Source organism: Bison bison, unplaced genomic scaffold, assembly GCF_000754665.1.
Source record: "Bison bison bison isolate TAMUID 2011002044 unplaced genomic scaffold, Bison_UMD1.0 scf7180017864456, whole genome shotgun sequence".
In the NCBI taxonomy this organism is placed as follows: Eukaryota; Metazoa; Chordata; class Mammalia; order Artiodactyla; family Bovidae; genus Bison; species Bison bison.
This window is the reverse complement of record NW_011495018.1, coordinates 16,856,422-16,880,887: the sequence shown is the minus strand read 5'-3', so window position 1 is coordinate 16,880,887 and position 24,466 is coordinate 16,856,422. Positions and strand designations below refer to the sequence as shown.

The window sequence follows — 24,466 nt, the reverse complement described above, 5'->3', positions numbered from 1 at the left end:
ACTGGAGTTTCAGCTTTAGCATCATTCCTTCCAAAGAAGTCCCAGGGCTGATCTCCTTCAGAATGGACTGGTTGCATCTCCTTGCAGTCCAAGGGACTCTCAAGAGTCTTCTCCAACACCACACTTCAAAAGCATCAATTCTTCGGTGCTCAGCCTTCTTCACAGTCCAACTCTCACATCCATATGTGACCACAGGAAAAACCAAAGCCTTGACTAGACGAACCTTTGTTGGCAAAGTAATGTCTCTGCTTTTGAATATGCTATCTAGGTTGGTCGTAACTTTCCTTCCAAGGAGTAAGCATCTTTTAATTTCATGGCTGCAGTCACCATCTGCAGTGATTTGGGAGCCCAGAAAAATAAAGTCTGACACTGTTTCCACTGTTTCCCCATCTATTTCCCATGAAGTGATGGGACCGGATGCCATGAGCTTCGTTTTCTGAATGTTGAGCTTTAAGCCAACTTTTTCACTCTCCTCTTTCACTTTCATCAAGAGGCTTTTTAGTTCCTCTTTACTTTGTGCCATAAGGGTGGTGTCATCTGCATATCTGAGGTTATTGATATTTCTCCCGGCAATTTTGATTCCAGCTTGTGTTTCTTCCAGTCCAGCGTTTCTCATGATGTACTCTGCATATAAGTTAAATAAGCAGGGTGACAATATGCAGCCTTGATGTACTCCTTTTCCTATTTGGAACCAGTTTGTTGTTCCATGTCCAGTTCTAACTGTTGCTTCCTGACCTGCATACAGATTTCTCAAGAGGTAGGTCAGGTGGTCTGGTATTCCCAACTCTTATACTAGTAAATGGTAGAGCTGGGATCTAAATACCTATGTGTAATCTCAAACCCATGTTCTTTCTACTATACAATTTTTCCACTATTATAAGAGTTGATGATGTTTTTCCCCTACTGTGCAACTCCTGGGAGGCAGTGAAAATGTCGTGGCATGCAGCCTCTAGAGTCTGAGTTCTGTCACTGTGGATCTGGGGAAAGTCAAGACTGATCTCCTTTAGGACAGACTGGCTGGACCTCCTTGCAGTCCAAGGGACTCTCAAGAGTCTTCTCCAACACCACAGTTCAAAAGTATCAATTCTTTGGAGCTCAGCTTTCTTTATGGTCTAACTCTCACATTCATACATGACTACTGGAAAAACCATAGCTTTGACTAGATAGACCTTTGTTGGCAAAGTAATGTCTCTGCTTTTTAATACACTGTCTAAGCTGGTCATTAACTTTTCTTCCAAGGAGCAAATGTCTTTTAATTTCATGGCTGAAGTCAACCAGTTCATCCTAAAGGAAATCAGTCCTGAATATTCATTGGAAGGACCGATGCTGAAGCTGGAACTTCAATACTTTGGCCACCTGATGCAAAGAGCTGACTCATCTGAAAAGATCCTGATGCTGGGAAAGATTGACGGCAGGAGGAGAAGGGGATGACAGAGGATGAGATGGTTGGATGGCATCACTGACTCAATGGACAAGTTTGAGTAAATTCCAGGAGTTGGTGATGGAAAGGGAGGCCTGGCGTGCTGCAGTCCATGGGGTCACAAAGAGTTGGACACGACTGAGTGACTGAACTGAACTGATGGAACCACTCTGAATTTTAAGTTTCCTCATTTATAAAATGGGAATTACAACACTTACCTCACATGACTATTCTGTGAGTAGATATGTTTAAAGCATTCAGCATGGTTCCTAGCATTCCAAATATGATAAATATGCTGACATTTTGCTAATTATCATTCTCACAATGCTATCAATCAAATTTATAGACTATTAATTTTTGTTTTAAACTAGGGGCATTTTTGGAGAAAGAAATGGCAACCCACTCTAGTATTCTTGCCTCGAGAATTCCACAGACAGAGGAGCCTGGAGGGGCTGCAGTCCATGGGGTTGCAAATAGAGTTGAACACGACTAAGCGACTCAACAAGAGGCATATTTACCAGGAAAAGCAAAAAGATTCAGAAATACATACATATATATATTATCTGAAATATAATGATGACCCCATCCCATTAGGTCTCAGGTGTTAAAAGCAATATAAAATTAAAAAGAAAACGGAACACATGCTATACCATATCTTTCATAGAGATGGATACAAATCTGAACTGAAAAATGGAAGAAGAAATTGTTGCACAGAATGAAAAAGCAGGTAAGGAAAAGGAGGTAAGGAGACATGGTATAGAACCCCATGACAAACTTAAAATCCTGTGTAATGATTACAACTTAAATGTTTTAACTGGAAGTATTTTTTACAAAGTAATTGTATATAACCACTGCTTTTTATAATTCAAAATTAAAGAAAAACATATCGATACCTTGTAAAACAAAAATGCTATTTCTTTTGATAACTAATCACTGAAAAACAACTATAAAAGCATTAGTTTTTACCTGATGAACTAGAACGACTTCCCATGCTGCTGACTTCTTTATCACAGCTTCCATTCTCAACCTGATCTAACTTTCTTCGTGCTGCAGGAAAAGAAATGGATTACTTGTGACAACAATCATGACCATCTGCCCCCACTATCTCTGATTTCAACTGCTAAAGTCACTTAGGCCAAAATGGCCTAAGTGACAAAAGAAATTTCTTGAATACATACTTTCAGCAGAAGGTCTGTAGGGTCATTCACATAAAATGACATCTAGAAACGCACAGGTCAAATACAAAGTACATGGAAATAATATTATGATAACAACCAATACTGACATCACTTAGGTACACAGAACCTAACTTCTGGAGTCCTGAAAGATTTAAAAGAACTCCACAGTACCAGAAAATCCCCCCAAATTTCCCTTCAATTACATCTATGAAAACTAAATTCTTCTGGCAAGTATCTGAATATATTTCTATTAAGTAAATGCTAAGTCTCTTTTACCATTTTACTTTATGTGACCCTATTTTAATACAAATAAAACAGTGGGGAGTAGTAGAGAACAGGACGTCAGACTATCTCTTATTCATGTGCGTATCCAATCACATAGCAGACTCCATAACTGTATACATTTTTAAATGACAGAAATTTGAGTTCCAGTTCTAGCTGTCAATCATTGTGTTCTGGAAATTTATAACTTTCCTGGATCTCAGTTTCCCCTAAAATTTAGGGTTAGGATTCAACAATCTCTAAGTTAGAGGTCATCAAGGTGGGTGCAGGTACCCTAGATGCTGTACATAACAATTCATAGACAAGTGTAGGCAGAAAATACTAGCACTCTACTTAATCTGATCTTCTTAAATTTATATTTTTCATGTTTTTCTAATGTGCATAAAATAGAGTAATACATGTATACAATTTACAACTTGGAGAACGAATACTTAAATGCTTTTCATTGATAGTAACATGTGATTAACAAAGTCTAGACATTGCTGTCCTGGAAGGCACTTTCCCCATTCTTCTATTCTGTGATTCTGTGAACAAATGTATTTTAGCATAGAACATGCTTTAAACTATTTATGAAACAACAAAGTCAGTCATTTGGTTTATGAACATTAAAAAGAACCTACAGCTCTACTCAATGTGGGAGAAACTAATGTAAAATATATTTTTTCTATAAATCCTTCAACAAAAAGAAACAAGAACATTTAAGTTCTAAGTGCAGAAGAACTGTATACCTTGCTGAAGTTGTTTGGTAAGATCCTTGACACTAGAGGCATGTTTACGTCTTTGAGTCACTAATTCATCTTTTAATTCTTCAACCTGGGTACTCAATGCTTTAACTTCAGTTTGTCTACAAGTGAGTTCAGCTTGCAGAGCCTGGACTTCCTCTTTTCGCAGTTCTTCTTCTTTTAACAATCTACTTTCCTAAATATTAAAATAAAAATACCGATTTTTGATATGTTTTAATTACTGCCCAGAGTTTAAAACCTTAAAAATACAAGCCCTTTGGAAGTAAATTCTTCTATCATCACTCCTTACCAGGTTGTTTATTGTGTTCCTCAAATTTCTTATGCAGTAAAGTGGGGTGGGGGCAGAAAGGGAGGAGTGATATATTAATGCATCTGCCACCTCACACAAGCAAAACAACATGTGATATAGGTCTCTGTAGTTTTGGACTAAAGTCTTAAATTATTTTTAAGAGTAACTTAAGACCCCCTCACAACTTGGAAATATTAAACCATTTTTAAGCTATAAAAATACAGAAATTTAAAGTCCTATTAAGAAATACATGGTAATTCCAGTTAGGAATGACAAAAATCCTGGTTTTCTTACTTTCAAAAGTGAAATACTTCTTCATAACAATGTTAGGGAGAAATTTTATTAAAAAACACGTAAGTTGAAAGGAAAAACTGACATTTCTCAAAGCGTCGGAAATTATCAGAAAGTCTGTGCTTATCCCACCAAAAAGAGCTTAATCATCCACCATTAGGTTTACATCTTTAGGGAAATTTAATTTGTGCTTCTTGCTGTGTTGCCTTAAAAGTTAAATGTACACTAATACTTACCAAATTCATATTTGTCTGTTTCATGTGTTCACATTGGCTTTGTAACTGACTTTCACTACAGGAAAGTTTATCAAACTGTGACTGCAAAGAATTGGATTCAGATTGAAGCTGTGCATTCTTACTAGTGAGCTTTTCTGTAAACAGTAGTAGCTCAGATTCTCTTTTCCTACTGCCTTCGATGTCTTTTTGTAGGTCATTAATCAAAGAATTAAGACTTTCCACTTCTTCCTTCAAATTTTCAATTTCTTGTTTACCTCTAAAAAACAAAGTTTATATTTCAGAAAAAAAATTAACTATTAAAGGACATTAAGGGTTTGAGAATTTTCATTGATTGAAATGCTTTATAAAGGTACTTTTATTCATTCATTCAAATATTTATTTGGATCACTACGAACACCTAATATATGCTAGGAACTAAGAGCTCACTAAGAGCTATAAGCAAGACTGATCTAACTCCTGGTTTCAAAGAGCTTTTAATCAAGCACTGTGAAAAAACATTTTTGATGATGAAAGCACAGAGTGTAAGTGATTAAAGTAATACTTAAAGGGTTAGCAAGCTTTTCCTATAAAAGACCCAGACAGGAAACAACATCCTGTTCCTGGGGCACGTGGCCTTTGCTGCAGCTGTTCTAACGGAGCCACGGTCGTGTGAGAGCAGCCACACAGCACGTAAGGGGTGACAGTGGCTGTGCACCCAAAAAGAGTTTCTCTACAAAAAAAGGCAGTGCACTGGAATGCCCTGCGGGCCAGAGTGCAAATTCCTGAGTAAGAGCAGAAGCAGGAGTGAGTGGGAGAAGACAATACATTCCAGGTAGAGGAAACAGTATGTGCAAAGCTGGGGAGGGAACGAGAGAATGACGTCTTGTTGATACTAACAGACAGATATTCAATACTGATGAGGATAAAGACTGTACTATATCCTAGCACTTACACAGGGCTCCACACCTAGGAGACAATTAATCCACGTCTGTTAACCAACTATTGCTAAAATACAGAATGAAAAAGGAGAACACACAGGAGGAGAAGCAATGTTACTAATGATCATCCAAGCCATGTTAAGGCATCTGAACTCACTAGGCAATTCTTGAGGCAATGGGAATCACTGAAAGGTCTGAGACTTCCTTTTTAAAAAAGATCATGTTAACTACACTGTAGTAAACTGACTAAAAGGGAAGTAAGCAAACAACAACAATAGCAACAGTTTAGAAGCCGTGGCAGTTTTCTAGATGAGAGCTGATAATGGCTTAGATGATGGTAGTAGCAATGGGGATGTAAAAAGTAAATGGACTTGAAAGATACTAATGAGTTAGCATCAGAAATATTTTGTGACTGGTGACGTCTGAGGGAAAGGATAGAAGAGCCAAGGGTAATGCCCAGGTTTCTGGATTGGAAAATCGTTTGGATGTCACACTCATCACTCATCTCAGCAACATCAGAGAAACGTATTTGCAGGCAAGACAGATGAACCAGTTTGGGACATGTTAAAAAGTTTGAGGTGTCTTTGATATTTGCATGTCTAGAGCTCAGCAAAAGGGGTTAAAGATAATAACTTGAAGGTTCTGCAATACATTACAGGAAGAGTTAGGATCGCCCAAGGGTATAATAAAATAAGAATAAAAGACAGCTTAATGACAGAAAGAGAGGGCTACCAAGGAGACAAAAAAAGACTGGCTAGAAAGTTAGGGAGGAACACCAGGAGAGCACAACGAAATTCATTTGGTTTCAGCCAAAGGAATGGAGCATGTCAAGAAAGGTAAGGGGCTTAGTGTGTCCATACTGAGAACTCAAGCATGGCTTAATCTGGGAAGTATCTACTCTATTTAAGGATGTATTAGCAGTTTGTAACAGTACGTTGGGGAAGCTTGAAGAAAATGGAGAGAAATAGAAGAGCAAAGGATGCACACAAATGGAGGAGGGCTACAGATGATTCTATAAAGATGTGGTTGTGAAGAAAAGGAGAAGGGCGATCATAGGATTTCTGAAGTTTTTAAGATGGAGCAACATTTAAATGTAGACAGAAGAAAAGAGGGAGACAGTGAAAAGAGGGAGGTAAGAGATAAAGGAAAAAGAAGGAATAATCAAGGAAGACCCTGAGAAGGCAGAAGAGCGTGGGATCCACAGTAGAAGTAGAGACCACAATTTGATTCAGAAATAGGAACATTTCTTGCACAAAAACAGAAGGAAAAGAAAAACGACTGCAGACACAGGCAAGCTCACAGGACTGACGGCAAGAGGCTGAGAGGTGTCACCTGACAGCCCCCTTTTTTCTGCCAAGAGTAAAGGGCGAGGAGAGAGAGGAGATTACTGTGAAAGCAGTATGGTTTGGAACAGACGCTAAGACGATGGGGGAGAAGACTCTAAGGACATACGGTAGGACTGCGGGTGCAGCAGTAGTCCCAGCTGAGGTTGCTAACCATGAATTTATAGCAGCAGCATCTGGATGATGGTGAAGATCTCTTCAGCAACACTCAGCAGCCTGGGTGTTGGTAGGGTATAACAAAGAAGATATTTGGATCCAGTCTGAATCCAGGCTTTGTCAGGTAAAGTCCTAAGCAGAACTCAGCTAACTGGTGTTATAAGAAGCCAAGGAATAATGTTACCTCCTGATTGCAAGCTACATACATGCAAAGATATAGACAGAGATACAAATCTACCTTTTAGAAGAAACACTACTGTGTATAAGTAACAGAATTTGAAAGCTAAGGAATGGATTTAAAAAAAAAAACCCACAATCCATTCTGTCTTATAAATAATTACTGCCAATGTTTACATAAGAATATAAACTTTGATTTTTAGAAGCATGTTGGGAACCTCAAAAATAATCCAAAACAGTTCAAATGAAGATAGGAATTAAAAATTTTTTTGCCTAGTAAAATATAAGATTATTCTTATTTAATGCAATGACTGCATTTAAAAACACCAACTTAGATAGAATCAAAAAGCCTGTTGATTAGCACAAACAGAAGTCGCTCATTTTATACCTTTGATGCTGCTCCTGTATCTGATCTGCAATTTTCACTTTGTCCAACAAATTCTGAATTTCAGCTTTTTGGCGATTAATAATCTCTTTATATTTTGATAATTCATCTTCTGTCCTCAATCGTTCATCTTCTAGACATTTTACCTATCAAATAATCATAAGCAAGTTAAACTACAAAACAGTATTTTCTTGTTCCTTATTAGCTATTTCAGATAGTGGTTACATTTTAATAACCTGAGCTGAATTGTGAAGCAGTATTAATTAACATGAAGAAAATACAGCGAGAAGTTAATACTCCTGTGTTTCAGTCTCAGATTTCTCATGATTTAGTCATGGCAGTTTTAGCATGCCACTTCATTTTTGCTGCACCTCCATTTTCTCATCTGAAGAGGATATACCTTCCCTTACCTACCTCAAAGTACTGGCATAAAGAAAAAATAGAAGGGCACATGAAAGACACTTTAAAAATTAAGTGATCATAAATTCAAGACGGTTACCTAAAAGCTTATTTCTAAGTAAATGAAACATACACAATGATAGCATATTTGACACATATTAAAAGGGATACTATTCTTATAAGGACCATAAACACTGGAAAAGACTTGGGAGACTGTTAAAAATTAAACCTGTATACAAGACTATGAAATATATTCAAGAGAAATGTACAGTCTTTCTATTATTTTCTGACATAGTTCTAAAGCCCATGTATCTTCCCAATTAATTTGCTAGTAAGACTGCCTTTAGATCAGAGGTCCAAGGACAAGTTACAGATAGAGCAAATGTGCTGTGAGACAGGAATGTTTGGCAAACACTTTAAAGGGACTGAAATGGAAGACATTTTTATTTCTCTAAGAGTCAATTTTGTTGCTAGGGAATTGACACGCTACTTCTTGATTTTAGATTATTTCTATATAAATATCCTTCCCCCAACATTTAAACATCAGAATGAGGACTAAATGAAAGCTGTTTACCCGTCCTCTAGGGTCACGACTACAGACTGAATTACCTTTGTTCTCAGTGTCCTGAGCTCATCCATGCCCTCCTTAAATGTCCTCTTCAGATCTTCTAGTTCCTTTATTTTGGCATGATGCATCTTTTTAAAAGTTCAAAAGAAACCACAAATCATTATATGCTAAACCAGATCTAACATTTATTGCCTGCTCCTTCTAAAAGACCTTAAAAGTAGATGGCAATAAGCACTTGTTTCTCTCCTTCAATATTACACCATCTAAGGTATACAAATACAGAGCTACTCACTTCTAGCTGGTCAGATTTTTCTTGCATTTGTTTTTCAAGTTCTCCTTTTGTGACTCTAAGCTTGGCATCAAGCTCATTTGATTTAATTTCTTCTGACTCCTAAGGGAAAAGAAATGACAAAAGTATGGCAAGTTTTAAAGTTTTATGCTTTGAAATGTGAAGACGGCTCTTGCAATTAAGTTTACTAATCATAAAATACACAGCTCATGCATCTAAAATTGATGACTGCATTAAATATTTTAAATATATCAATTTTGCACAACAGAAGAGAGTATTTAATATGCATATTATACAGAGTGGGCTTTTTTTTTTCTAAGTTATACATTTCCTTGTACTCATCTTTCTTCTAAAGTTTTACAGTGTTTTCATTTGTCCAAAAACTTTTCTAATAAGATTTCTATTTAAGCTGCAAGTATTTTAACATAGGAAATAGCCTGCATTTAATTTAGCTGCCCTAGAAAATCTACTCCACACTTCAAATACTACAGATACAAAAATTTATGAAACCAGAGTATTAATATTTGCTAAAACTTGTTATAACTTGTTATAAATAAATCTATTCAAAACTTTAGCATACCTGATATGTTTTTATCATATCTTGACAATTTTTCCTAATCTGATCTGCTTCTTCCTTTGCTTGAGTTAATTTTGTTGTTGTTTCTTTGAGTTTATCTTTGGTTTCCTGCATTGACAAAAAGATAGTGTGAGATGACAGAAAATAGATATTGGTCTCTGCCCCCAATTCCTGACAGAGCTCCTGAAACCCCTCATAGCCTGGGCCCAGGCCTGGCGTCTGAAGTGGCAGGCTGGGGAGGTTTTGTGGGACTGACACTCTCTCTGGATAGACAATATCAAAGTGAGTTCAACTGTAGGTCACTCGGCTGGTGTCACACACAACTGCTAAGGGAAAAGCCTCCACACACTGGTAACCAAAGGAGTCAGCAGTGAAGTGTTCTGTGTTAAAGTAAAGGGGACACGCAAGAAGAAACCCACAGGAGGGAACTGGATTTTCCTTATGCTGGAGGAACGGTTTTTTTTTTTTTTTTAAATTTACAGACAGCAACAAGGCTGGCATGGTGATGTGATGACTGGTGAGAACCATGGCCAGAGAGTAGAGAAAGTTCTTGTCTCAGCACTGCCACTGGAGTCAGAAACTATTCCAGTAACAATACTTTGTACTTCTGACAAAAAACTAATGTGGCCTGCACAGCTGATTGATCAAGTCATTGAATAAAGTCAAATTTGATAGTTTTCAGCAAATCAGTAGAAGTTACTAACTTGAAAAGACAAAAATGCAAAATGTTTAAGCAGTTCTTTGTAGACCCACATAAAAGACGATTCTTTGTTTTATGGCCAAGGTACCTATTCAGAACTTTTTTTTTTACAGATTCATGCTGCAATTTGGTTTCTCTTCCTCACCACTCTATTAAAATAGCCATTCGGATGGTTTGCATGGAAGACTTTCTCATCAGATCCAGCTGCTTTTTCTAATTTCTTATTCCTGACTTACCTATTCCAGTTCTGATCCACTCCTGACTCTTTCAATAGCCTTCCTCTGTCTATAAGGCAGTATATTTCTTTCCCCCACCCGCTTCTTCCCTTCTCTCTTTTCTTACCTTGCTGGACTTCCTGTAGTGATTGTCCAAGTACAGCCCTACCCTTCAACTTCAACGTTCTCCACCAGAGTACCCGTACAGTGCCATAATTGGGGTACCACGTGGATTTCTAATGAAAATTTAGGTATCATCTTCTCCTGGCAGGTTCCCTTTAGGAAGGGACAGAAGCTGCTATTCTGCCTTCCCACAGATAGAATCCAGGGAACGCTGACACTGGAACAAATGGTACTTTCTACTGTAGCTCATTACATGCTTCCCTACTGAGAAGACAGTTCTGGCTTACAGCTAGCTCAGTATTCACATATGAACTGTTCATGTAATAAATACCGAATTAATGAAGGAATACTTAACATGAATCTTCTGTTCTAGTCAGGCTGGTTTTCCCAAACACCAAATCTCCCTTTTCTCCTTATCTTGTTCCTCCACTTGGAATGCCTTTCCCTTCATCTCTTGATATAAATTCCATCTACACTTCAGATACCACTTCCTATATGTCACTTTGTTTTTTGATAAATTTACTACACAATTAAGTGTCTAGTGACATACTTTCAGTTGCAGGTCTTTTAATAATAATTTGGCTTATATTAAAACAGTGACTTTTAAAATATAAACATTTGAAGGCTTTTTCAAATACTGTTTTTTAAAATATGAGAATATTAGCTCAACAAGAGGAGGGAGAGATAAAGGAACTTTATCTGTAGCCCCCCCACTTCTATATCATCAATAACTAAAGCAGAGCTTGACACACAGAGGCACTCACTCCATTCATTCAGAACGTAGCAGCTGAGACATTCCAGTACGTCAAATACAATTTTAAACGGTGTGTAGCCATCCTACTGTGAACCCTAAGGATTCTTGCTCCTATTCCTTCTGGCAGTTCTTCCACTGCCCATATATCAGCAGTTGCCTAACACTCATTTGCGGATCAGCAATTAGCTCAGAATCCCACCATTCTCTAACCTTTGACCATTGTCAACACAGACACCCAAGACGGACAGGTCATGGTGGTGAGTCCTGACAAAACATGGTCCACGGGAGAAGGGAATGGCAAACCACTTCAGTATTCTTGCCTTGAGAACCCCATGAACAGTATGAAAAGGCAAAAAGATAGGACACTGAAAGATGAACCCCCCAGGTCGGTAGGTGCCCCATATGTTACTGGAGATCAGTGGAGAAATAACTCCAGAAAGAATGAAGAGATGGAGACAAAGCAAAAACACCACCCAGTTATGGATGTGATTAGTGATAGAAGTAAAGTCTGATGCTTAAAAGAGCAATATTGCACAGGAACCTGGAATGTTAGGTCCATGAATCAAGGCAAATTGAAAGTGGTCAAACAGGAGATGGCAAGAGTGAACATCAACATTTTAGGAATCAGAGAACTAAAATGGACTGGAATGGGCGAATTTAACTCAGATGACCATTGTATTTACTACTGTGGGCAAGAATCCCTTAAAAGAAATGGAGTAGCCCTCATGGTCAACAAAAGAGTCTGAAATGCAGTACTTGAATGCAATCTCAAAAACGACAGAATGATTTCTGTTCGTTTCCAAGGCAAACCATTCAATATCACAGTGATTCAAGTCTATGCCCCAACCAGTAATGCTGAAGAAGCTGAAGTTGAACGGTTCTATGAAGACCTACAAGATCTTCTAGAACCAACACCCAAGAAAGATGTCCTTTTCATAATAGGGGACTGGAATGCAAAAGTAGGAAGTCAAGACATACCTGGAGTAACAGGCAAATTTGGCCTTGGAGTATAGCATGAAGCAGGGCAAAGGCTAATGAGAGTTTTGCCAAGAGAACGCACTGGTCATAACAAACACCCTCTGCCAATAACACAAGAGAAGACTCTACATATGGACATCACCAGATGGTCAACACCGAAATCAGATTGACTATATTCTTTGCAGCCAAAGATGGAGAAGCTCTATAAAAAAGATCTTATTGACCCAGATAACCATGATGGTGTGATCACTCACCTAGAGCCAGACATCCTGGAGTGTGAAGTCAAGTGAGCCTTAGGAAACATCACTATGAACGAAGCTAATGGAGGTGATGGAATTCCAGTTGAGCTATTTCAAATCCTAAAAAATGATGCTATGAAAGTGCTGCACTCAATATGCCAGCAGATTTGGAAAACTCAGCAGTGGTCACAGGACTGGAAAAGGTCAGTTTTCATTTAAATTCCTAAGAAAGGCAATGCCAAAGAATGCTCAAACTACCACACAATTGCACTCATCTCACACACTAGTAAAGTAATGCTCAAAATTCTTCAAGTCAGGCTAAAACAGAATGTGAACCATGAACTTCCAGATGTTCAAGCTGGATTTAGAAGAGGCAGAGGAACCAGAGATTAAATTGCCAACATCCAACTGAATCATCGAAAAAGCAGGAGAGTTCCAGAAAAACATCTATTTCTGCTTTATTGACTATGCTAAAGCCTTTGACTGTGTGGATCACAATAAACTGTGGAAAATTCTGAAAGAGATAGGAATACCAGATCACCTGACCTGCCCCTAAAGATACCTGTACGCAGGTCAGGAAGCAAAAGTTAGAACTGGACATGGAACAACAGACTGGTTCCAAATAGGGAAAGGAGTATGTCAAGGCTGTATATTGTCACCGTACTAGGAAATCACTCCTGAATATTCACTGGAAGGACTGATGCTGAAGCTGAAACTCCAATACTTTGGCCACCTGATGTGAAGAACTGACTCATTTGAAAAGACCCTGATGCTGGGAAAGATTGAAGGTGGGAGGAGAAGGGGATGACAGAGGATGAGATGGTTGGATGGCATCACCAACTCAATGGACATGAGTTTAGGTAGGCTCTGGTAGTTGGTGATGGAAAGGGAGGCCTGGTGTGCTGCAGTCTGTGAGGTCTCAAGCAGTCAGACATGACTGAGTGACTGAACTGAACATAGACACCTATCCCTACAGTTTTCTCTGATAATATTATATACAAATATCCAAAGGTTAACAGTTCCTGCATGTGTGCTAAGTCACTCAGTCGTGTCCATCTCCTTGCAACTAACATTTCTACAAACTTGAATTATTTAAAGAGATAACAGGGACTTCCCTGGTGGTCCAGTGGCTAAGACTGCACACCCCCAGTGCAGTGGGCCCAGGTTTGATCCCTGGCCAGGGAGCCAGATTTCAAATGCCACAACTAAAACCTAGTGCAGCCAAATCATTATCAATACATTTTAAAAAGCCAAAGTTAAAAAATCCCATCTAATTTAACATATAAATCATGCAAGAAAGTAGCTTTTCATAATTCGGAAAACTCAGCAGCGGCCACAGGACTGGAAAAGGTTAGTTTTCATTTCAGTCCCGAAGAAAGGAAATGCCAAAGAATGCTCAAACTACCGTACATTTGCACTCATCTCACACGCTAGTAAGGTAATGCTCAAAATTCTTCAAGCCAGGCTTCAGCAATAGTGAACTGTGAACTTCCAGATGCTCAAGCTGGTTTTAGAAAAGGCAGAGGAACCAGAGATCAAATTGCCAACATCCGCTGGATCACCAAAAAAAGCAAGAGAGTTCCAGAAAAACATCTATTTCTGCTTTATTGACTATGCCAAAGCCTTTGACTGTGTGGATCACAATGAACTGTGAAAAATTCTGAAAGAGATGGGAATACCAAACCACCTGACCTTCTTCTTGAGAAACCTATATACAGGTCAGGAAGCAATAGTTAGAACTGGATATGGAACAACAGACTGGTTCCAAATAGGAAAAGGAGTACGTCAAGGCTGTATACTGTCACCCTGCTTATTTAACTTATATGCAGAGTATATCATGAGAAATGCTGGTCTGGATGAAGCACAAGCTAGAATCAAGACTGATGGGAGAAGTATCAATAACCTCAGATATGCAGATGACACCACCCTTATGGCAGGAAGTGGAGAGGAACTCAAAAGCCTCTTGACGAAAGTGAAAGAGGAGAGTGGAAAAATTGGCTTAAAGCTCAACATTCAGAAAACGAAGATCATGGCATCCAGTCCCATCACTTCATGGGAAATAGACGGGGAAACAGTGGAAACAGTGAGAGCCTTTTATTTTTGGGGCTCCAAAATCACTGCAGATGGTGATTGCAGCCATGAAATTTAGAGACGCTTGCTCCTTGGAAGGAAAGTTATGACCAACCTAAACAGCATATTCTAAAGCAGAGGCGTTACTTTGCCAACAAAGGTCCATCTAGTCAAGGCTATGGTTTTTCCTATGGTCACGTATGGATGTGAGAGTTGGACTGTGAAGAAAGCTGAGTGCCAAAGAATTGATGCTTTGGAACTGTGGTGGTGGAGAAGACTCTTGAGAGTCCCTTGGACTGCAAGGAGAGCCAACCAGTCCATCCTAAAGGAGATCAGTCCTGGGTGTTCTTTGGAAGGACTGATGCTGAAGCTGAAACTCCAATAGTTTGGCCACCTGATGCGAAGAACTGACTCATTGAAAAGACCCTGATGCTCAGAAAGATCGAGGGCAGGAGGAGAAGGGGATGACAGAGGATGAGATGGCTGGATGGCATCACCAACTCAATGGACTTGAGTTTAGGTAGGCTCCGGTAGTTGGTGATGGACAGGGAGGACTGACGTGCTGCAATTCATGGGGTCACAAAGAGTTGAACACAACTGAACGACTGGACTGAACTGAATCACGAAATATTTTGGCTCAAGCTATACTACAGGAGTCACTAAAATAAGCTTTATGCCTGATTAATAACTACTGCTATATTTGTTCTTAAAACTGATTCTAATAGTTTTTCCACTGTGTTACAGTACTTACCTTATGTGAATCCATTTCTGCTTTTAATTTGTTTTGTGCCCATTTTACTTTAATGATGTGAGAGTTGATATCTTCCTTTAATTTGTCTATTTCTCTGATGAGTCTAGTAGCTTCACCTTCCTAAAATAATATCACTCGGTCATATTTTTCATTTAAACAACCAACAATCATTTGTGTGTCTTTCATATCTCAAGATTATCAGTGCAATCCAGGGGCTAGCACTTTATGGCTTACAAGCGATAAAACTGATTTAAAGTTTAAATCATAAGAGGAAAGTAAAAATCCTAAAACCAATGAACAGATATAAGATGATTAACATTTATACTTTAACCGACTATTATGTTTTGTGAGTATAAGCACACCTCTGGTGCTTCCCAAAAGGCTAACATAAGGTGAAATGTAAATTAAATTGGTTTTGCCAGAATTACTGACAACAATGACAACATTGCTAAACTAAAACTTAGTAGAAAATAACACTGATTATCAAGAAATGATAACCTGCTGGACACAAAACTATGCCATGAGGCTGTTAGTTAAAAGCAAAGGCTCGAATAGCTCAGTAATTAAATCTCTTTAAACAGCATCTAAAAACATGTTTTTCTGCAAGAAAAATATAAATCCTATTCTATGAGCATTACATTAAAATTCTGGTCAATTATACTTCTCGCTCAAAAACTAGGCTTCCCTGGTAGCTCGGCTGTTAAAGAAATATGCCTGCAATGTAGGAGACCCCAGTTCGATTCCTGGGTTGGGAAGATCCCCTGGAGAAGGGACAGGCTATCCACTCCAGTAGTCTTGGGCTTCCCTGGTGGCTAGGTTGGTAAAGAATCTGCCTGCAATGAGGGAGACCTGGGTTTGATCCCTGGGTTAGGAAGATCCCCTGGAGAAGGGAACGGCTACCTACTGCAGTATTCTGGCCTAGACAATTCCATGGATTGTATAGTCCATGGGGTCACAAAGAGCTGGACATGACTGAGTGACTTTCACTTTCCTGTGTATCTTTTACGAAAGTAAAATCTTCCTTTGAAGCATGAAGTCATTTCTACAACATGTAGATTTTAAAAGAAAGTTTTAAAAAAGATCTAATAAACAACATGTGTCAGTTTCTCATGTTTTCACAGGAAAAACGTTTTGCAGTGACTAACAAGATATTGGAATTATTAAAGCATTCACATTCTTTGAAGGTAAACTAACAAAACAGCTTTATGTTTAACAGTGGGTGAACCATGTTAATTTATGATTATTTGATTAAATAAGGAAAAGCAAAGAGAATAAGCTTCAGGTAAGGTACAACAGCAGAAGTGATACCTTCGTCTCATACAGCTGGTGTAATCGTCCTTTCTCCTGGGAAAGCTGCTTAATTTTGTTAGTGTTTTTCTCACATTCTTTATTTGCATCTCTAAGTTTTTTTTCAAGCATCTCTTTTTCCTTTCGAAGGTCTAAAGATTCCTTCTCACCTCTTACATACTTCATTACCATTGCTTCTTTTTCCTGGCGTGCCTCTTCACATTTCTTGTTGGCCTTTGAAAAAGGTATCTAGCATTAATAAAATACGGTTTTTAAAGTAAAAATAAACTAAAACAAATAATATTTTCCTACAATATCACCAATTTATTTTTTGATTTTTGCACATTTTGGGGACCCGTGTCATGAAATCATAAAAAAGAAATGATACGATGAACAAATTAATATCACTAACATCTGCTTCTTCCCTTTCCTATTTCACTTCCTTTGGCTAATACAGATGCTATTTTCTGTTTATGCCTTCAGATCACTTTTCCACTCTTTCCTAGCCTGCCCTGTGCTCTGGGAAAATGACCAGCAGGGACTATATTAACAAGTTTCTTTATCCTCATACAAAGAAAAGGTTTGGAAGAAGACATGTTTTACTGTTTGAATTGTTATTGTGTACAATTTATTATCATTCTGTTTTTATTTTAAAATATAATCCTAATTCTAACAGTTATTTTAATGAAACTATGTTTGGGTTTATTAAAGCTATCAATTTCTTAATGTCTTATCCTCTATATTTTTCTTTAATTAGTATAAAAGGTTTGAGAACTGATAGTATAAGTGTTAAGCATGTAACATTCCTATTGCTCAGGGTCAGCATATTGTAAAGAATCACAGAAATAAGAGTCGAAGTTTTTTGTAGTTAACATACATTTATGTAATGCTTTAGTATTTTTAAAATCCTATTCCTAATACACACTAATGTCTAAAATTATCTAACAGGGTTAAATAAACAAAAAGTCAACAGAAAGTTAATGATAATGATGATTTGAAAAATACCTGTTCCATCCGATGGGCCATCTCTTTGTGTAATTGCTGAATTGCATTTTTGGCTGCAATGTCTTGAGCTAATACTTTATCTTTGGAAGCCTGAACTTCTTTATTAAGTTCCTCTATTCTTGTTTCCAACTGTAAAGAAAATTATTTCCAGATTATTTTTATAGCTATAACAAACAGACCACTAACATTTCAAATAAATATAAATTATATATATATGAGCATAAAGAATTCAAGAATATACTTCAGCCATAGACATAAAAAGTAAACATTAATGATGTGCCAATATATCATTAGAATTAAGTCAGTATAAATCTGAAGCAGACTCTGAGAAGAAAGATGGTAAGCTCTAGAGTAATTATCAATAAAATAACTCAAAAAAGTTAAAATATCATGAAAAAAATTTAAATGTTACATATTTACTTAATGCAATATAAAGCAGTAAGTGAGGAATAGGGAAACAAAATAGGAACATACCAAAAAAGACATAAAGAAACTATAGACATAAAATACTCAAAAATGGTAGACATAAATCTATAAACCTAACCCATAACCCTAATCTTAAATATTGTAAAAGCCACAACTTGATAGAAATCTTGAAAAAATTACACTAAGAAGCTAGATATTACATGATTCCACTTATATGAAGGAAAAGGAAGCATATATGATTCCATTTATATGAAATATTCAGAACTGGCAAATATATAGAGGGACAGAAAGTAGGTAGTTGTCCCCTAGAGCTGAGGAGAGACAGCTGACAGGGGCTGGAGGGAAATGAGGGGTGACTACCACGGGCTTGCAGTTTTCTCCTGTGATAAAATTTTCTAGAACTGTGACAAAATGTACAACTAAAAACCACCAAACCGTATACTAAAATGAGTGAATTAAGTGGTATGTGAATTATATATCAATGAAACTGCTATAAAAAACCCTACATGTTAGCTTACATATAGTACACATGTACTACTTTTCCTTATGACAACACTGTCCAACACAATACAAGCCCAATTTTTTAGTAGCAACATTTTAAAAAGTAAAAAGAAACAGGTGAAATAAGTGTTTTATTAAACCCAATGTATACAGAATATCATTTCAACAGGTGGTCAACATTAAAGAAACTGAGCCATTTTACCCCTGTTTGTACTAAGTCTTTGAAGTGCACATTTCACACTTACATCACCTCTGAATTTGGACTAGCCACCTTTCACATGCCCAATATCATGATGGCTAGAGCCAGCCATATTAAGGGGTACAGATTCAAAGATAAAATTAGGAAAGAAAACTCTGCTATACTGGCTAGCAAAAGAAAGGTCAATCGAATTTTCTCCTTTAAAAAGGCACAACCACTAACAAGTTCAAGAAAAGAACAGCTCTGGTTAGCCTCCATCTGTTTATTCTGAAGTTTCTGGTCATCAGCAGTGATCTGTCTACCAAAATTCATATTCAGCCCCACACTTTAAAATTAAGGCACCTTCACTTTAAAATTCTAAATTTGGTCTACATGTGGTAGATGACACACACACACACACAAATCAGGATTAAACTTTCCTGATTAAGTATAATTTCATTAAGTATAACAAAGTGTAAGTAAGTGAAACTTGGTTTAACTTTTCATTATGGTACTACTAGCTGTTTACTTTTATTTTCATTATACAGCTTTCTGTGAAAGATGAGGCAAAAAGAAAGACTTTTAAGGCTACCATGTTTCTAACCTTTTCCACAGAAGAAAAGTGAAAGTGAAAGCCACTCAGTCATGTCTGATTCTTTGCAACCCCATGGACTATATATATAGTCCATGGAAGTCTCCTGGCCAGAGTACTGGAGTTGTAGCCTTTCCCTTCTCCAGAGGATGGATCTTCCCAACCCAGGGATCGAACCCAGGTCTCCCACAATGCAGACAGATTATTTACCAGCTGAGCAACAAGGGAAGCCCAAGAATACTGGAGGGGGTAGCCTATCCCTTCTCCAGCAGATCTTCCTGACCCAGGAATTGAACTGGGGTCTCCTTCATTGCAGGCGATTCTTTACCAGCTGAGCTACCAGGGGGGAAAAAAAAAAAGGCAGCTCAAAAAGATAAAGAGTGGCTGAGCTACCAGTCTAGAATATGCACTTTGCTGATCCAAGCATCACAGTACATTAAAAAAAAAAAAAAAAAAAGGAAAGGAAAGGCTTGGGGAAACTAGCTAACCAGATAAAATCTGAAGTAAGAGAGTCAGCCTTCAGTATAGTTTATAAAATACTAAGAACAGAACTACATTGAACTATCAGCTTAAAAGGGCTTCCCAGCTGGCACTAGTGGTTAAGAATTTGCTTGCCAATGCAGGAGATCTAAGAGACGCAGATTCGATCTCTGTGTCAGGAAGATCCCCTGGAGGAGCAAATGGCAACCCACTCCAGTATTCTTGCCTCAAGAATCCCATGGACAGAGGAGCCTGGTGGGCTACACTCTATGGAGTCACAAAGGGTGGGACACAACTGAAGCAACTTAGCATGCACGTATGCATAAGCTGTAAAACCTTCTAAGGCCAGATACAAACGTTTAGGTATATACTGCTTCTTCTGAAACAATCTATTTGACTGCCAAACAAACTGTCTTTCCTTCTCAGATATCTATTATAGATAGAATACTGCCACACATATCATATAAAAATATTAATTTACATAAAACAGAAAGATAAGGCTAGGATTCCCATTTCATAAGAGAGAATGCTTCACATACCAAGCAATCTTCTGCATTTAAAGTATGATTTAATTTACAGAACTTCGATTTATATACAAATTTTCAGGAATGTATTTAAGAACAGACTTCTAAGATTTTTGTCTTTTTACCTGTTTAATTGTGTTCATATGCTGCTTCTCTGTTTCTGTTCTTTTTTTAAGTTCTTCTCTTAAATTGTCTTTTTCTGAACAAATGTCTAAGATGAGTTCCTGATGCTTCTTATTTTCTTTAATTAACCTAAATATAAAAAGGCCAGTATAAGTAAAACATAATTTAAAATGTGGAAAATAATCTGTTTGCAGACTGAGGTGGAGATACTTATGATTAATAAACTAATATTTCCAAGAAGTTCTTTGGTAATGATATATTTCTTGGACTCCAAAATCACTGCAGATGGTGACTACGGTCAAGAAATTTAAAAGACCCTTGTTCCTTGGAAGAAAAGCTATGACCAACCTAGACAGCCTATTAAAAAGTAGAGATATCACTTTGCCAACAAAGGTCCATATAGTCAAAGCTATGGTTTTTCCAGTAGTTATATATGGATGTGAGAGGTGGAGCATAAAGAAGGCTGAGCACCAAAAAATTGATGCTTTCAAACTGTGCTGCTGGAGAAGACTCTTGACAATCCCTTGGAGAGCAAGGAGGTTAAACCAATCAATCCTAAAGGAAATCAACCCTGAATATTCATTGGAAGGACTGATGCTGAAGATCCAATACTATGGCCACCTGATGTGAACAGTCGACTCATCGGAAAAGACCCTGATGCTAGGGAAGACTGAGGACAGGAGGAGAAGGGGGCGACAGAGGATGAGATGGTTGGCTGGCATCATCAACTCAACGGACATGAGTTTGAGCAAGCTTCAGGAGCTGGTGATGGACAGGGAAGCCTGGTGTTCTGCAGCCCATGGGGTTGCAAAAAGTCAGACATGAGTGACTGAACAACATATTATACTTTACAAAACATTCTCTGGCAAACAGGCTATTACCCTTTTCCTAGAAATCTGTATGTTTCAAATTAAGTGAAATATAAGCAGATAAAGAATACCACACTCTTTTATGTCTTAAGGCACACGAATTATGTGCTCCATCCCTTCAAAACTGGAGTCCCTTCAAATCAGTCAGGGTCAATCAGGTACAATGTTTCCCCTCCAAGCACGTGTCTGGAGACAGGCACTTTTGGAAGTCACTACGTGGAAAGCATTGCTACAGCCTCTCTATGGGTAGACGCAGGGTTGCTGCTCAACATTCTACAATGCAGGACAGCCCACCACCAGCAAAAAATGATCTGCCCCCATATGCCAATAATGCTGAGACGGAAAAATGTCTCTTTAGATTTTAATGACATTCTAATTCTTGGGCTTCCCTGGTGGCTTAGAGGGTAAAGCATCTGCCTGCAATGCGGGAGGCCAGGGTTCGATCCCTGAGTTGGGAAGATCCTCCCCTGGAGAAGGCAATGGCACCTCACTCCAGTACTTTCGCCTGGAAAATCCAATGGACGGAGGAACCTGGGAGGCTGCAGTCCATCAGGTTGCAAACAGTAGGACACGACTGAATTAGATACCATCAGGAGAAGGAAATAGCAACCCACTCCTGTGTTCTTGCTTGGAGAATCCCAGGGACAGAGGAGCCTGGTGGGCTTCCATCTATGGGGTTGCACAGAGTCGGACACGACTGACACAACTTAGCAGCAGCAGCAGCAGCAGATATTAAATTAGAATAGAATTAGAAATCTAATGATATTCTAACTTAATATCTATGATATTCTAATTTAATATTTAATGGTATTCTAATTACAGAAGTAGTCAATGTAAAGTAATAAAGTGTGAGCAGAAATTTCATTTTGAGTTATCTAAAAAATATAAATAAAACCTTAAAAATTACCCATAAAAGTACTTAAAACTATAAAATAAGATACCTAAGAGGGTTAACAGCTAATATTTTAGGATTACTAACAACAGCAACAGCTATTATTTAACATTTATTGCACAATTACTATTTCCTAAGTGTAGCTTTAAATGTATTATTTAATTTTCAGGTCTATAAATTAATAAGTCTATAAAATCATTATTTTATGCTTTATGAATTGGAAAAACACACCAAAAATGAAGCCTAGAACTTATTCCAGGTCATATACTTAGTAAGCGGAGAAGGAAATGGCAACCCACTCCTGTGTTCTTGCCTGGAGAATCCCAGGGACAGAGGAGCCTGGTGGGCTACAATCTATGGGGTTGCAAAGAGCTGGACATGACTGAGCAACTAACACATATAGTAAGTGGGTGAAGATTAGATTTGGACCCAGGTCTAATTCCTTGCCATCTTCTACTTTGAAGATCCCTCAATTACTCAACAAATGTTGACTGAGTACCTACTATGTACGTATACTAGTCTACATTTCGGGGGTATGTCAGTGAACTATCCCTGCACTCGTGATGCTCACATTCTAAGAGAGAAATTAAACAATAAATAGATATATAATGAAATGCCAAGTTGTGATTAAGTTCTATTAAGAAAACTAAAAAACTGGCAAGAGGACAGGGAAAATGAGTTAAACTATGACTATACTTACGGAGAAGGCAGTGGCACCCCACTCCAGTACTCTTGCCTGGAAAATCCATGGACGGAGAAGCCTGGTAGACTGCAGTCCATGGGGTCGCTAAGAGTTGGACAGGACTGAGCGACTTCACTTTCACTTTTCACTTTCATGCATTGGAGAAGAAATGGCAACCCACTCCAGTGTTCTTGCCTGGAGAGTCCCAGGGACGGGGAAGCCTGGTGGGCTGCCATCTATGGGGTCCCACAGAGTCGGACACAACTGAAGTGACTTAGCAGCAGCAGCAGCATGACTATACTTGAGGTAATCAGGACAGACCTCTCTCATAGTACAGGAATGCAGTGAGGAGGAACGTTGTGAAAATGTTTGGGAATAGAAAACTGTGCAGCATACAAGCTTCTTCAAGCCTTTTATGGCACAGTGATTTAACTCAGAGTATATGACAAAGATGAACACTCAATTTGTTGCAGAAAACAACTAGAAGCACAAGAATCCTGACTATAGTTCATAAAGTAAACAATTTAGGGAGAGAGAAGTGAAGAACAGTGAGCCCTGAAATTATTATTCTTATATGCCAAGTGCACATCCTATACACAAATAATTGCTCCTAATTAAAAATCTGGTTGGGACATTGGATAATAATATGACGGATGTATTAAACAAAGACATTTGCAAATAGATGCATTCATGAAAATTTAAGCCAAAGCAACTAAAAGGTAGTTTTCTTTACAGGAAATTGAATGAAGGTAAAAGAAAAAAAGACAAGTTATTTTAGAGCTAACCTGAATCATAAAGCATTTTATTTGAAATCTAAAATATTACATGCATAATAAAAATAACTTGGGATTTAAAGTAATAATATTTTAACCCTTTAATGTCTTCAAAACAATCCTATCAGGTAAGTATTGTCCCCTTCATACAGATGAAAAATCTTTGTCTCAGAGAGGTTGACTTAACTAAGCAAACAAAGCTCGCAACTGGCAGTGGGAACCTTCCAACTGTGCTTATTGCCCCCGTCTACCACACTGCCTCTGTCCTGACATGATAGAGCACAAAAGAGGAATTAACTTTCTACTGTATTCCTAATGTTTTTAGCTAAATTTAATAACATGTAACCTGTTCATTTCTGATAAGCACATTTAAAAAATTCACTTAAGCCAGACTAAATGGGTTCAGATTTTAACTTTGTCATTTAGTAACTTGTGACCCAGAGCAAGTTAGTTACTTAACTTCTCTGTGCTTCAAGTTACCTTATCTGTAAGATGGGAATAATAACTGTTCATACTGCATAGAGTTGTTTTGTGAGGATTCCATGCATTAATACATGGAAAGTGCCAGGCACACTAAGTCTTCTGGCTATTATTATCAAACCTATAACATCTTATAATTTACAAGAGAAATATGAAAGTGGTCAAGACTCAAAATCTAAGGAAAGTAGAAAGAAGTATCAGGAATAATCTCAAAGGGAAACTTTAAAAGATTAAAGTATAAATCAGATCAGATCAGATCAGTCACTCAGTCTTGTCCCACTCTTTCCAACCCCATGAATTGCAGCACCCCAGGCCTCTCTGTTTATCACCAACTCCCGGAGTTCACTCAGACTCACGTCCGTCGAGTCAGTGATGCCATCCAGCCATCTCATCCTCTGTCGTCCCCTTCTCCTCCTGCCCCCAATCCCTCCCAGCATCAGAGTCTTTTCCAATGAGTCAACTCTTCGCATGAGGTGGCCAAAGTACTGGAGTTTCAGCTTTAGCATCATTCCTTCCAAAGAAATCCCAGGGCTGATCTCCTTCAGAATGGACTGGTTGCATCTCCTTGCAGTCC

General features: G+C 38.0%; 1 protein-coding gene across 1 annotated transcript in view; it reads right to left on the bottom strand.

Annotated features, from left to right (window-relative positions):
- CCDC186 (coiled-coil domain containing 186) overlaps positions 1 to 24,466 on the bottom strand; it is a 45,540-nt gene that overhangs the window by 6,636 nt on the left and 14,438 nt on the right. The window contains exons 3-13 of the mRNA XM_010859301.1: positions 20,199 to 20,325; positions 17,373 to 17,501; positions 16,389 to 16,601; positions 15,081 to 15,200; positions 9,254 to 9,358; positions 8,677 to 8,775; positions 8,426 to 8,512; positions 7,421 to 7,563; positions 4,440 to 4,695; positions 3,609 to 3,798; positions 2,387 to 2,467 (exon numbers count right to left, since the gene is read on the bottom strand). Of these exons, the coding sequence (XP_010857603.1) occupies positions 2,387 to 2,467; positions 3,609 to 3,798; positions 4,440 to 4,695; positions 7,421 to 7,563; positions 8,426 to 8,512; positions 8,677 to 8,775; positions 9,254 to 9,358; positions 15,081 to 15,200; positions 16,389 to 16,601; positions 17,373 to 17,501; positions 20,199 to 20,325 (1,550 nt within the window). The remainder of the gene's footprint in view (positions 1 to 2,386; positions 2,468 to 3,608; positions 3,799 to 4,439; positions 4,696 to 7,420; positions 7,564 to 8,425; positions 8,513 to 8,676; positions 8,776 to 9,253; positions 9,359 to 15,080; positions 15,201 to 16,388; positions 16,602 to 17,372; positions 17,502 to 20,198; positions 20,326 to 24,466) is intronic.